Below are 14,759 nucleotides of genomic sequence, written 5' to 3' on the forward strand. Positions count from 1 at the left end.
TGCAAGGGCAGGCTTCTACTACTACTACTTCTCATTTCTATAGCGCTACAAGGCATATGCAGCACTGTACACCATACACAAAGACAGTCCCTGCTCAAAGAGCTTACAATCTAGATAAGACAGTTAAACAGAACAATTAAGGGTAAGGGAATAGAGAGGTGAGGATAAAAGGACAGGGCAAGTAAGTTAGTAGTCAAAAGCAGTGGTAAAGAAGTGGGTTTTGAGTTTTGATTTGAAAACGGCCAAAGACGGGGCTAGACGTACAGGCTCAGGAAGTCTATTCCAGGCGTGAGGTGCAGCGAGATAAAAGGAACGGAGTCTGGAATTAGCAGTAGAGGAGAAGGGGACGGATAAGAGAGATTTATCTACAGAACGGAGTACCCGAGAGGGGGCGTAGGGAGAGACAAGAGTGGAGAGGTACTGGGGAGTGGCAGAGTGAATGCACTTGTAGGTCAATAAGAGAAGCTTGACTTGAATGTGGAAACGGATAGGGAGCCAGTGAAGTGACTTAAGGAGAGGGCTAATGTGGGCATAGCAACTTTGGCGGAAAATGAGTCGCGCAACAGAGTTTTGGGTTGATTGAAGAGGAGAGAGGTGGCTAAGTGGGAGGCCGGTGAGAAACAGGTTGCAATAATCAAGACGAGAGGTCAATCATCAGTTCACAGACAATGATTTTTCTTCCTTCTCTCTTTCATACCTACCATCCTCCTGCACACTGCAGTTGTCTGGTGGATTCATGGATACCACGTTGACATAAGACTTCAACAGTAGAAAGATCTCATTCAGTTGTTCACGATTACTGTCGCAATCCAGATAGATCTCAAACTCTGAGTTTCTTCTCTTAGACTTTCTGGACTCAATATGGACAAGATTCTCGTGCTTCTCCTGTTAGTTGAAAACATTTAATATTGATTGATTATAATTTATGTGATAATCTACCACTCACATAAGAGCACTGGATTTTCTAAGTTTAATAAAACAGGGAGGGGCAGGACACCCTAGAGTGCATTTCTTCATGGGATAATTTTTTTGAGACAGCTACTGGTGGCAATGTGGGACCTGTAAGCTGGTGTGCACTCACACACAGTAGCCCTGACTTCTATTCCCATGTGGGCTTCCTGTTGCAAAGGAAACACAGGCCACTATCCAGCTCATTTTCGAAAGTGATCGCCGGCCATCTTCCGACACAAATCAGGAGATGTCCAGCGATCTCCTGAACACGGCCAAATCAGCATAATCGAAAGCCAATTTTGGCCGGGTTCAACTGCTTTCCGTCGCGGAACCGGTGAAACATCAAGGGGGCGTGTCATTAGGGTAGTGAAGGCGGGACGGGGGCGTGCTCACGAGAAGGCCGGCTTCGCCTGATAATGAAAAAAAAAAAGGCAGGCTTGTAGAGCATTTCGCCAGCTGTACTTGGTCCCTTTTTTTTTACGAGCTTCAAAAAGGAGCCCCAACTCACCAAATGACCACCGGAGGGAATCGGGGATGGCCTCCCCTTACTCCCCCAGTGGTCACCAACCCCCTCCCACCCCCCAAAAAATTTTAAAATATTTTTTTTGCCAGCCTGTATGCCAGCCTGAAATGTCATACCCAGCTCAATGACAGCAGTATGCAGGTCCCTGGAGCAGTTGTTAGTGGGTGCAGTGGACTTCAGCCAGGTGGACCCAGGCCCATCCCCCCCTTACCGGTTACACTTCTGGTGGTAAATGGGAGCCCTCCAAAACCCCTCCAAAACCCACTGTACCCACATGTAGGTGCCCCCCTCAGTGGCGTTCCTGGCCTGGATGGCACCTGGGGCGGAGCGCCAATGCGCCCCCCCCCCCAGGTGCAGCGTGCACCCCCCGCTAAATGACACCTTCACCCCTTCTGGCCCAAATGACACCCCCCCGGGTGCACGCCACTGGGGGGGGGGGTGCCGTGGTGCGCGCCTGCTCCGTTCGCTAAACTTCGCTTCGCTGCAGCTCCCTCTGCCCCGGAACAGGAAGTAACCTGTTCCAGGGCAGAGGGAGCTGCAGCGAACAAGCGACGAAGTTTAGCGAACTCGGAGCAGGTGCGCGCCGCGGCACCCCCCAGTGGCGTGCACCCGGAGCGGACCGCCCCCACCCTTGGTACGCCACTGGCCCCCCTTCACCCATAAGGGCTATGGTAATGGTGTAGAGTTGTGGGGAGTGGGTTTGGGGGAGGATTTGGGGGGCTCAGCATTGGCTGGGTTTGAGATTGCCGGCATTATTTTCCATTATGGCCGAAAATCGATGCCGGCCATCTGAAACCCGGCAATCTCTGACATTTGGCTGGGCCCAACCATATTAGCAAAGAAAAAGATGGCCGGCCATCTTTTTCGAAAACACGGTTGGCTCCGTCCACTTGCGGCGCCAGCTCCAGGGATGGCCGGTGCCGTTCGATTATGCCCCTCTATAGGACCTGCGAGTGCATGCCAGCTCACAGGCCTCACACTGATTCTATCACTGACTGCTGCTTGCAGCTCAGTCCTGACTAGCCCCAGCAACACCCCTTGTTCTTGGACATACGAGACAATGTAAATGAAGTAGAGGTTTACCAAGGAAGGACAAAACATGTTAATCCAGTGAATAAGTGTTTGGAGGATTATTTTTGATGCCCTTTGGAAGCTCCAGCGTTTACATTGCGGAAATGATATCCTTGTATAAATAGCTTTTGTTCAAAGGCCTCAGTTACACATGGATGTCAATAATATATAGAAATTGTAAGGGGTGTATTAGCAGGGCTTTATTTTGAGGGGGTACTTGGGGGTACTGAGTACCGGCACCTTTTCCATTGTCTGCTAACATTGACCCAAGGACCCCAAGTTTTAATGAAAGAGCTCAGGCTCTACACACCAATTCTGCCTTGTCATAGGTTCTGTGACTGGTTGCAGGGGGCCTGGCTATTGTGGGGTGGATCCCTCAGTGATCACCCCACCCTTGAAGGGTGGCCTAGCATTCGAGTACCGGCACCTTTTTTGCTAGAAAAGATGCACTGTGTATTATGGACGTGTTTTGGGTCAGTCACAAATTTACATATATATTATCCATTTCATGAAGGGAATGTATGTGTATGACTTAATAGTTCCACACTAGGTTATAAGTACATATAAGTACATAAGTATTGCCATACTGGGAAAGACCAAAGGTCCATCAAGCCCAGAATCCTGTTTCCAACAGTTGGCAATGCAGATCACAAATACCTGGCAAGATCCCCAAAAAGTACAAAACATTTTATACTGCTTAGCCCAGAAATAGATTTTCCCCAAGTCCTTTTAATAACGGTCTATGGACTTTTCCTTTAGGAAGCCGTCCAAACCTTTTTAAAACTCCGCTAAGCTAACCGCCTTTACCACATTCTCTGGCAACGAATTCCAGAGTTTAATTACACGTTGAGTGAAGAAACCTTTTCTCCGATTCGTTCTAAATTTACTACATTGTAGCTTCATCGCATGCCCCCTAGTCCTAGTATTTTTGGAAAGCGTGAACAGACGCTTCACATCTACCCGTTCAACTCCACCCCACACAACTGCTCCCTGACAAATATAGATGTTTTGGCCAGCCCTTTACAGGAGAGATTTAGAGAAGTATCCTCCTTAATCCACACTTGTTTATTTCCCCCTCAAAAATTGAAATATGTAAAGATATAGCAGAATTTATATGTATATGTTTCAAAAGGACTCATATATATTATAAACTTAAGAACTAGGGCACTAAATTCTTTTTTCAATACTTTTTATTTATATACATATCCTATATAATAAAAAGCACCTCCAACGTTCTGAAGCTGGCAGCGTGGACAAAAACACTGAAGCATTCGTGCTTCTGTATCTATCTCCAGACACGACGATGCCTCCCTCTCACTGACGCGTCACCAACGACTGTGCCCAATCACAGCACAGCAGCGCGAGTCAACGTCAGCTACAACGTATTTTAAAAACAAAACTGCCAACAGCGCGATAAATTCTTCAGACAGACAAAGAAGTCGAGCATCAGCACTTTCGGTAACATCAGGTTAACCACCACACCCGCAACAACCAAAAGCCTCCACCCCCCCTTCCCCCCACCCACGGGGAAAAAACCCAACGCACACCCAAACTGAACACAAGACCACGACAACCGGACACAGCCCCCCTCACACACCCCACTCCCCAAAACGCTACCGCCTAACTCCCTCACTAATACAAACTAACAAACCCGAAACACCGCCCTCCAACTCCTCCACAACCGAAAACCTCCGGACTCCCCGTTTAAAAAGCACATAATCGCAAGACTCCCGTCAGCAAACGCATCTGCACCGAAAGACCCCCCCCCACACTAAAGCCCTCCTACATGTACAAGATCCAGGCACCCTACCACCGAAGCCGCAAACAACAACAACAAAAAAAACCAGGCTCTGCCCTTCTCACACACGCAACAACCTCCACCCCCCCCAGCCACAGGATAAAATCCAAAGCCCATCAAAAGTGAACACAACACCACATCAAAAGCCCTCCTACATGTACAAAGCCCCCTCCCACGGAAGACGTCAAGAAAAACAGTGCAAGCTCTGCCCTTCTCTATCTCAGCTCTCAACACGCCCTTGCTAAAACAGAACAACATAGAGAAAAGGGCACAGTAAGCACGTTTAGCATCACGAATGCTGCACACCATAACACACCTCCACCACACACGCTAACCCACAATCAAAAAACACAGACACAACATAGAGAAAAGGCCAGAATAAACACACTAAGCACCACCAATGCTGCACACCGTAAATCCACAGCACCACACACACTAACCCCCACTGACAAAACACACTGCCACACATTGACAGTACAACAACACCCTCCAAGCCACCTACCACTCCATCAAACTTTGCAAGCAAGGGACATTCACCAACCTCCACCCCTAAAAAACAAACAAACCACACAATACGGGAAAAACCCAGTCCACCCACCCCTAAAAAAAAACACAAAACCCTCCAAGCCCCCTTCAAACAACCTACACGCCCTCGTGCTCCAATTCTGACCCAACCTCTTTCACCTCCCAACAACAAAAAAAAACTATCTTACACAAAAAATAACAAACGAAATGGCACATAACACCAAAATGTCAAATATTCATTACCAACACAACACAATTATAAAAAAAACCACTTGCAACACAATCATTGCAGAAATCAAATACCTTGCTAGCGCCCATTTCATCGCTCACCGAAACGGGCCTTTTTTTTACTAGTACTCTCATAAATTTTTACATTGTGCTCAGAAATTAAATTGTGCACAAATTCATCACTGAGATAGAATGCACTCAATTTCCATCATCGCATAGAAGAAAGAAGAATTTAGTGCCCTAGTTCTTAGGTTTATGAACTTAGTGTTCTGGGGGTTAATATTTAGTTGAATGTGATAGCTATTTATTGATTTATCATATATATATTGTAATAACCAGAGTAGGAAGTGCAGTACTTTGCCCCAAACACAGGCCGGTACGCAAGAAAGATCAGAAGCCTTGCCCTCAGGGAAAGATTTAGGGGCAAGTTAGGACTCCAAGGAAGCACAGCCGTCAACCTTCTAGAAAGGGGTGGAATTCAGATGAGTCCTAGTTTCCATAAGCACATAAGCACTGCCACGCTGGGAAAAGACCAAAGGTCCATCAAGCCCAGCACTCTGTCTCCGACAGCGGCCAATCCAGTCCCCAAGAACCTGGCAAAAAACCCTAAATTTAATAACGATCAATGGACTTTTCCTTTAGAAATCTGTCCAGACCCCCTTTAAACTCAGCAAGGCCAGCTGCCATCACTACCTTCTCTGGCAATAAGTTCGAGTCTAACTACGCGCTGAGTAAAGAAAACCTTTCTCCGATTTGTTTTAAACCTATCACATTCTAATTTCATCTTGTGTCCCCTGGTTCTATTATTGTTAGAAAGCGTAAACAAATGCTTCACATCTGTCCGCTCTATCCCGCTCATTATTTTGTAAACCTCTATCATATCACCTCTCAGCCGCCTTCTCTCCAGGCTAAAGAGTCCTAGCCGTCTTAACCTCTCCTCATAGGGTAGTCGTCCCATCCCCTTTATCATTTTTGTCGCCCTTCTCTGCACCTTCTCCAATTCCTTTATATCTTTTTTGAGATCAGGCGACCAGAACTGGGTTACCAAGCGATATGTGCTAGAAAGCAAGACTGGAAGGGATGCCCTCACCCACGGAGAAGGAGGGCAGTCTGGAGCCATTGTCCATGAACAGGCAATGCTTGAGGAACCTGGGGATCAGCCACTGTCTGATTCTGAATACACAGACTGCACTTATACAGGAGCTCGTGCAGTCCCACATGAAAGACTACAGAGGAAATTAGAGGGTCATGGGATCGGAGGTAGTGTCTTATTATGGATTAAAAACTGGTTGAAGTATAGGAAACAGAGAGTAGGGTTAAATGGTTAATATTCTCAATGGAGAAGGGTAGTTAGTGGGGTTCCCCAGGGGTCTGTGCTGGGACCGCTGCTTTTTAACATATATATAAATGACCTAGAGATGGAGGTAACTAGTGAGGTAATCAAATTTGCTGATGACACAAAGTTATTCAAAGTCGTCAAATCACAGGAAGATTGTGAAAAATTACAAGAGGACCTTACGAGACTGGGAGACTGGGCGTCTAAATGGCAGATGACGTTTAATGTGAGCAAGTGCAAAGTGATGCTTGTGGGAAAGAGGAACCCCAACTATAACTATGTAATGCAAGGTTCCGCGTTAGGGTCACAGACAAGGAAAGGGATCACAGGCAGAAAAAAGAAAACCGAAGACAGCGTAATCAGCTCACGAAAGTGGGAAGTTGCAGAATGCTTAAGACCAGGGACACAGGATGATCATCGTCAGTAGTAAAAAAAACCACTTTATTGTTGTTGCATATAAGGCCTGACACAGTACTGTGTTTCGGTACTATGTAATAGTACTTAGTCTGCCTCTGGGGTCATGAGCGGTTTTATCAAAAACAAATGTTTGCATCAAACATTTTAGGATTCGCCTATTGTTAATGTTGCGTCTGGCAACGCAAAGGTCTTTTTGAAGACCAATGTGCTTCTGACAAGATACAGTGTGAGCGAATCCTAAAGTGGTTGATGCAAACATTGTTTTTGATATAACCGCTGAGTATTCTACTACTACTACTTATCATTTCTATAGCGCTACTAGACTTACGCAGCACTGTACACTTGAACATGAAGAGGCAGTCCCTGCTCGACAGAGCTTACAATCTAATTAGGACAAACAGGACAAATAAGGGATAAGAACAAAGAGTAGCAAGATTACGGAATCCCAAAGAGCAGCAAGATTCCGGAATCTCAAAGACTACTACTACTACTTATCATTTCTATAGCGCTACTAGACGTACGCAGCGCTGTACACTTGAACATGAAGAGACAGTCCCTGCTCGACAGAGCTTACAATCTAATTAGGACAGACAAACAGGGCAAACAAGAGATAAGGGAATATTAAAGTGAGGATGATAAAATAAGGGTTCTGAACAAGTGAATAAGGGTTAGGAGTTAAAAGCAGCATCAAAAAGGTGGGCTTTTAGCTTAGATTTGAAGACGGCCAGAGATGGAGCTTGACGTACCGGCTCAGGAAGTCTATTCCAGGCATATGGTGCAGCAAGATAAAAGGAACAGAGTATTCAGCAAGCAACAGTGTTCAAACTATCAGTTTTGTACTTTTTGTCCCTCCTTCCTTTTCTCTCCAAATTACTTGAGCATGCTGTTCACCGCCGCTGCCTTGATTTTCTCTCCTCACATGCTATTCTTGACCCACTACAATCTGGTTTTCGCCTGGAATAAACTTCCTGAGCCCCTACGTCTTGCCCCATCCTTGGCCACCTTTAAATCTAGACTGAAAGCCCACCTCTTTAACATTGCTTTTGACTCGTAACCACTTATAACCACTCGCCTCCACCTACCCTCCTCTCTTCCTTCCCGTTCACATTAATTGATTTGATTTGCTTACTTTATTTATTTTTTGTCTATTAGATTGTAAGCTCTTTGAGCAGGGACTGTCTTTCTTCTATGTTTGTGCAGCGCTGCGTACGCCTTGTAGCGCTATAGAAATGCTAAATAGTAGTAGTAGTAGTAGTACTTGTGACCTGGATTGGCCACTGTTGGAAACGGGATGAAGGGCTTGATGGACCTTCGGTCTGTCCCAGTATGGCAATACTTATGTACTTAGGATTCTGAATGGAATCTTGCTAGTCTTTGGGATTCTATATAGAATGTTGCTACACTTTGAAATTCTGCATGGAATCTTGTTATTCTTTAGAATTCTAGAATCTTGCTACTCTTTGGGGTTCTACATGGAATGTTGCTACTATTTGGGTTTCTGCCAGGTACTTGCCCCTACGTCTTGCCCCATCCTTGGCCACCTTTAAATCTAGACTGAAAGCCCACCTCTTTAACATTGCTTTTGACTCGTAACCACTTGTAACCACTTGCCTCCACCTACCCTCCTCTCCTCCTTCCTGTACACATTAATTGATTTGATTTGCTTACTTTATTTTTTGTCTATTAGATTGTAAGCTCTTTGAGCAGGGACTGTCTTTCTTCTATGTTTGTGCAGCGCTGCGTACGCCTTGTAGCGCTATAGAAATGCTAAATAGTAGTAGTAGTAGTAACTAATGAAGTGCCTTCCTCTAAAAGCTGGATTTTGTACAGGATCTAGAGTATGAACCTCCTTTTGTCTTCAGATGGTGATACATAAGACCCTTTGTCATCCCACAGTTCTTGGCTCCTACCAGCACAGAAGTCAGTATCTGTAAACAGAACTCATCGCAACCAGCACGGAGCCCCTGCACATTGTCAAGACCTACTTACGTCCCACCCCTCTGAACTTCCTGTTTCATAGGATGCAGCAGACCTTGAGCTATGCAGGTAATTAAGGCCTGACTGCCATGTTGGTGCCACTCAAATTTTGCCACCCCTGGAGAACACTGTCCACTTAGTGGTCAGGCCAGCCCTAATACTACTTATCATTTCTATAGCGCTACAAGGCATACGCAGCGCTGTACACCATACATGAAAAGACAGTCCCTGCTCAAAGAGCTTACAATCTAGATAAGACAGGTAAACAGACCAAACAATTAAGGGTAAGGGTAAGGGAATAAAAAGGTGAGGATAAAAGGACAGGGCAAGTGAGTTAAGAGTCAAAAGCAGTGGTAAAGAGGTGGGCTTTAAGTTTGGACTTGAAAACGGCCAAAGACGGGGCTAGACGCACAGCCAGGCTTGAGGTGCAGCAAGATAAAAGGAACGGAGTATTGAATTAGCAGTAGAGGAGAAGGGGACAGATAAGAGAGATTTATCTACAGAACGGAGTACCCGAGGGGGGGCGCAGGGAGAGACAAGAGTGGAGAGGTACTGGGGAGCGGCAGAGTGAATGCACTTATAGGTCAATTGAAGAAGTTTGAATTGAATACGGAAACGGATAGGGAGCCAGTGAAGTGACTTGAGGAGGGGGCTAATGTGAGCATAGCGACTTTGGCGGAAAATGAGTCGTGCAGCAGAGTTTTGGACTGATTGAAGAGGAGAGAGATGGCTACGTGGGAGGCCGGTGAGAATCAGGTTGCAATAATCTAGGTGAGAGGTGATAAGACTGTGGCTAAGGGTTCTGGTAGAGTGCTCAGAGATGAAGGGACGGATTTTGCTGACGTTATAGAGAAAGAAACGACAGGTTTTGGCAATCTGCTGAATGTGAGCAGAGAAGGAGAGAGAGGAGTCAAAGATGACCCCAAGGTTACGAGCTGATGAGACAGGGAGAATGAGAGTGCCATCCACAGAAATAGAGAAAGGGGGGAGAGGAGAGGTAGGTTTAGGGGGGAAGATGAGAAGCTCGGTTTTGGCCCTGACCTGAGAATGGGTAAATGAATGTGAGGATAAGGAACCAAAGGAGGCGGCAATTAGAGGGTCCACGTAACTGGAGCTTAGTAAAGGGTCAATGAATCAACTATTCATTACATCACATAGAAACTGCCTACTGTGGAAAATAATGGGTAGCTGGGGATGGCAGATAAAGCCCAACAGTCACATTCATTATCAATCTAAGATTAAATCAACAGTGAATGTGATATATTCTTAATCATGGTCTTTCTTTGGTCCACCCGGCTCTGCCCTTATGTTCCAACTACTGGGAGTTGCCATCAAATCTCACTCCAGCCTATCCGAATCCATCTTGTCATTTGTGGGACAGAGACCGTAAATGTCCGCCTGGCACTGTACTCACATTCCAAATAATTGGAGTTTCCATCATCCGAAACTGGATCGCTATATGTGGAACTCAGACCGCACAAGCCAACCCAGCCAGCCTTTAGTTGATGCAGCCAACCAAAATTTAGAGGGTTGCATATCATTCATTTTCTAAATTATTGATATGCAACCCTTTAAATTTTGTTGTTTTTTTTAAATATGTGTTTGCATTTAAGGTAGACTTAGGGGTATGCAGCATGTAATCTAAAATACCAGTCACCTGGATTGGCCTCTATTGGAAACAGGATACTGAGCTTGATGTTATTTTTGATTAGACCTAATATGGTAGTTCTACATTCTTATTATTTTTTAAAAGTTTAAATTTTTATTGACAAATTTAATTTTGTACTACAAACAGACACTTACAAAGTCTTTTATAACCCCGTTCCACCCTCCCCTCCCCTCTCCCTCCCCCACCCCCTTTTCATTTGTATACTAAGTCATTTGGGTCAGTTCCCTTAGTTGAGTCCATAATTCAGATGTCATACTGTATCTTCCCACCCTCTTGTCCATGAGCTTCTCCATTTCCCCAGTAAGGGATCATTTTAAAATCCAGTCTTGCTCAGATGGCGCCTCCTCCTGTTTCCAATGTTTTGCGATAACACTCTTAGCCGCCGCTAAACACAGTCTCTTAAAGCGTCTCTGCCACTTTACTCCACGTCTATTGCCCAAGCCTAGCAGGCACCACTGGGGCTCACATCATGTTCTTATTTTCTTGACGCATTTTGCCCACGCATGAAGCCCCCATGTGTTGATGTAAAGTAGGAGAAATTCAGTGTTTCTCTATGATATTCTGCTAATCTCACTTCTGTAATCAGTTCAGCCACCAGATTAGCAAAAAGAAATCTGTTCTTTGTTCCTAATCCAGTTGACCCACATGCAGCCTTTTCCTATATTGCTCCAAAAAGTCATGTCCTGTTTCCCAGGGACCCTCAAGAACGATCCTACCGTTAAAACCAACAGGGGCTTCTCCTTTTAAGTCTTGGCTGCATAGCAATCAAGCATGAGAACCGTGATAAGTAGGCAGGTTATACATTTTATACATCCTATATAACGTTCTGAGGCTGCCTGGGTTCCTGGCATCTCCTGACGTCAGCCTGAGCCTGCCTCTAGCGTTCCATTCCCCCTCACTGCCCCGCCCTCGCAGGGAACGCTGGAGGCCAGCATAGCTGACGTCTGAAGCCTGACGCCAGCTGTCGTCCAGCGTTCCATTCCCGGTCACTGCCCCGCCCTGTTTCATTCCCTGCCCAGAGTCATAGGCGCCGACTCCGTGGGTGCTGTGGGTGCTCGAGCTCCCCCAATCGGCCGTCAGTCATCCGAAGTTCCGGTTCCAACGTCCTCAGCCCGACCTACCTGCCCTCTTCTCCCTCAACAGCCCTCCTTGCTTTCCTGCCGCCCAGCCAGCGCTTAAAACTCATTTTACCTGACTGAAGTCGTGACTGCAAAAGAAGCAGAGTAGAGCAGGCTCGCCTTCATCCTTCCCGTTCCCCTTCTCTCACTGCGTCCCGCCCTTGCGGAAACAGGAAATGAGGGCGGGACGCTGAGAGAGAAGGGGAAGGGGAAGGATGAAGGCAAGCCTGCTCTACTCTGCTTCTTTTGCAGTCACGACTTCAGTCAGGTAAAATGAGTTTTAAGTGCTGGCTGGGTGGCAGGAAGGCAAGGAGGGCTGTTGAAGGAAAAGAAGGTGGCTAGGGGGTGTTGGAACTGGAACTCGGGGGCAGGTGGGGTTTGGGGCGTCACTGGACATGGAGGGGAGGGCAGGGGAGAGAGGAGAATTGCTGGATATGGATGGGGGAGAGAGGACAGTTGCTGGACATGAATGGATGGAGGGGAGGGCAGGGGAGAGAGGAGAGTTGCTGGACATGGATGCAGGGGAGGGGGGCAAGCTACTCCCAGATAGTAAAAGTATACAAGCGTACTTCAATTTGTGCTCCCCTTGCAAGGGATGTAGTTTAGGCCTTTTTCAGCTGAAGCTCAAGACCCGTTACATTCAGGGTATAGCAGACATTTTCCTGAACCCAGAGAGCTCAAAATCCCACATTTGTAGCTGAGCCAATGGAGGTACAAATCCTTGTGCAGTAAATGCCATTTCCTTTAACCTCAACCATGTGTAATTAGTTTATTATATACTAGTATGAGAAATGTGAACATTCAGCCCACCATCCTGTTTCCAACAGTGGCCAATCCAGGTTACAAGTACCTGGCAAGACCAGGGGCGTAGCCAGAATTCGGCACGGGAGGGGGGTCCAGAGCCCGAGGTGAGAGGGCACATTTTAGCCCCCCCGGCGCCGCCAACTGACGACCCCTGCCGCCGACCCTCTCGATTCCCCCCTCCCGCCGCCAATCCTCCCCGCCGCCGCCACCTACCTTTGCTGGCGAGGGACCCCAATTCCCGCCAGCCGAGGCCCTCTTGCTTCCCGCGCAGGGCTTCTTCGTTCTGTTTCTGACGTCCTGCACATTGTACGTGCAGGACGTCAGACTCACAGAAACAGAACGAAGCCTTGCAGATCAGCCAGTGAGGTTCTCTTCTTCCAGCGCAAGGCTTCGTTCTGTTTCTGTGAGTCTGACGTCCTGCAGGACGTCAGATTCACAGAAACAGAATGAAGCCTTGCAGGCGGTGCAAGGCTTCGTTCTGTTTCTGACGTCCTGCACATTGTACGGGGCCCTTTTACTATGCCACAGCAAAAAGTGGCCTGTGGCAGTGTGAGCATGTCTTTTGGGTGTGCACTGGGCCAGTTTTCTGCTGTGTCCTGGATAACGGACCGTTTTTTTTAAGGGGCTGGAAAATGGACGTGCAGCGAAATAAAAACCAGTGCGTGTCCATTTTCAGCCCGAGACCTTCCTGCCAGTAGTTAAGGTCTCATGCACTACACAGGCAGCAGGCATGCAGTGTGCGTCCACTGCCGTTTACTGCCAGGTAAGTGCCACGCAATAGACAATATTTTCTACCGTGTGTTTTTGGCGTGCACCAAATTCAGAATTAGCAGCAGGGCACGTGGTAGCCAGAGTAAATGCTGATTAGGTGGACTCTGGATGCACATAGGCACTTAAGCGCCTCTGCTGCTCATCCTAGAAATAAGCAGTGGATTTCCCCCCTCCATCTTAACAATGGTTTATGGATTATTCTTTTAGAAAGCTAGCCAAACCTTTTTTAAACCTCGCTAAGCTAACTGCTTTTACCACATTCTCTGGCAACCAATTCCAGAGTTTAAATACACATATCTCTATCTATGAATGAAATTACTCAAATTGTAAACTGATTGCATGTCTAACCATCCTTAATTTGTCTGGGTCAGAGCTCATAAATAATCCTCTTTCTAAATTAGATATTGTCAGCATCAGAAACCTGCATTCCCCATGTTTCTTTACAAGAAATCGCAATTCTGAGATTAGCTGTTGCACCACTAACCAAATACTAGGACAGGATTTCAGTATATAAGGAGAGACATCGCAAAAACAAAAAAATTCGTTTGAATGGCTAATTTAAATCAGTCATTGCATTAATATTGTGTAAAAAAAAATTGACCACCAGTAGCCCAGAACGTAGCTATTTCTTCTTAGCGTTTTTGTGTTTGAACAGCAAACAAGTCATCCGGCACAAGAAATGTTTCTCCTGGATTAATTTAGTTTCCTGGAACCCTAAACAAGTTAAAAAAGAAAAAGCTGAATCCCTAGGGTGCCTACCTCTTTATTCAGACGGTTCTCTTGGAAGTTAATGTTCATGGAGTCAAAGGACCTTCCTCTTTTCGGTCCCTCAATTCTACTGGAGTGCATGCTGACTCTCTCCTTTGGTGAGTGTGACTCCCTTCCTCTTGACTTTCAGAAGACCAGGTTTCTGTGCAGAGGCAGAGGCTGTATTTAAGCCCTAGGGAGGGGGAAATGGAGCCCAGGAATCAGACTCAGAATCTCATCCCAAAAGCCTATGGGGTGGGGGGGGGGGGGGGGGGGGAAGCTTACAGACGTCAGAAAATTTAACCCTGTCCTTTCAATTCGTTCAACTTAAAAAAAAAAAAAGAGATCAAACTGTCTCTTCTATTTCGCAGGACCACATGAATGGTTCACAGAAACTTAAAATGCTTGTGATATATTATTAAACGTCCTTGCAGTAACCCCACGCTTCTCCTTATTACCTTTTTCCTGACTTTACAGGGAGGTGTTTCATGGGCTTAAGATTTCAGAAATCAGACGTAATTGCTGCTAAAAGCATGGTTTAATAGATCTTGCAACAAAGCAGTGGAGTTTAGAACTCTTAAAGGATTGTTTTATATATGTTGAATTTCTTTTTTTAAATAATTGTCTTTTATTAGTTGAATCATGCTTATGACATTGTTAACATGTATGGTTATACATGTTTTTATACTTGTGTTTTGTTTTTATAGTTTATACCCCTGACGCAGCCTGAGGGCGAAACGTGGCCACGTCGGGTATTGTTCCAATAAATGCATTTGATTCCACTGCTTTGTTGGTTTTTATCTACTGTTTTGTAAGCAGTTGTG

At 46.1% G+C, this 14,759-nt stretch overlaps 1 protein-coding gene across 1 annotated transcript in view; it reads right to left on the bottom strand.

Moving 5' to 3' along the window:
• TPH1 (tryptophan hydroxylase 1) overlaps positions 1-14,036 on the bottom strand; it is a 56,742-nt gene extending 42,706 nt beyond the window's left edge. Inside the window, exons 1-2 of the mRNA XM_030191873.1 lie at positions 13,948-14,036; positions 702-885 (exon numbers count right to left, since the gene is read on the bottom strand). Coding sequence (XP_030047733.1) covers positions 702-885; positions 13,948-13,986 — 223 coding nt within the window. The 5' untranslated portion in view covers positions 13,987-14,036. The remainder of the gene's footprint in view (positions 1-701; positions 886-13,947) is intronic.
• Between the last annotated feature and the right edge of the window lie 723 nt (positions 14,037-14,759).

The sequence above is a fragment of the Microcaecilia unicolor genome, chromosome 2, assembly GCF_901765095.1.
Source record: "Microcaecilia unicolor chromosome 2, aMicUni1.1, whole genome shotgun sequence".
Taxonomy (NCBI): domain Eukaryota; kingdom Metazoa; phylum Chordata; class Amphibia; order Gymnophiona; family Siphonopidae; genus Microcaecilia; species Microcaecilia unicolor.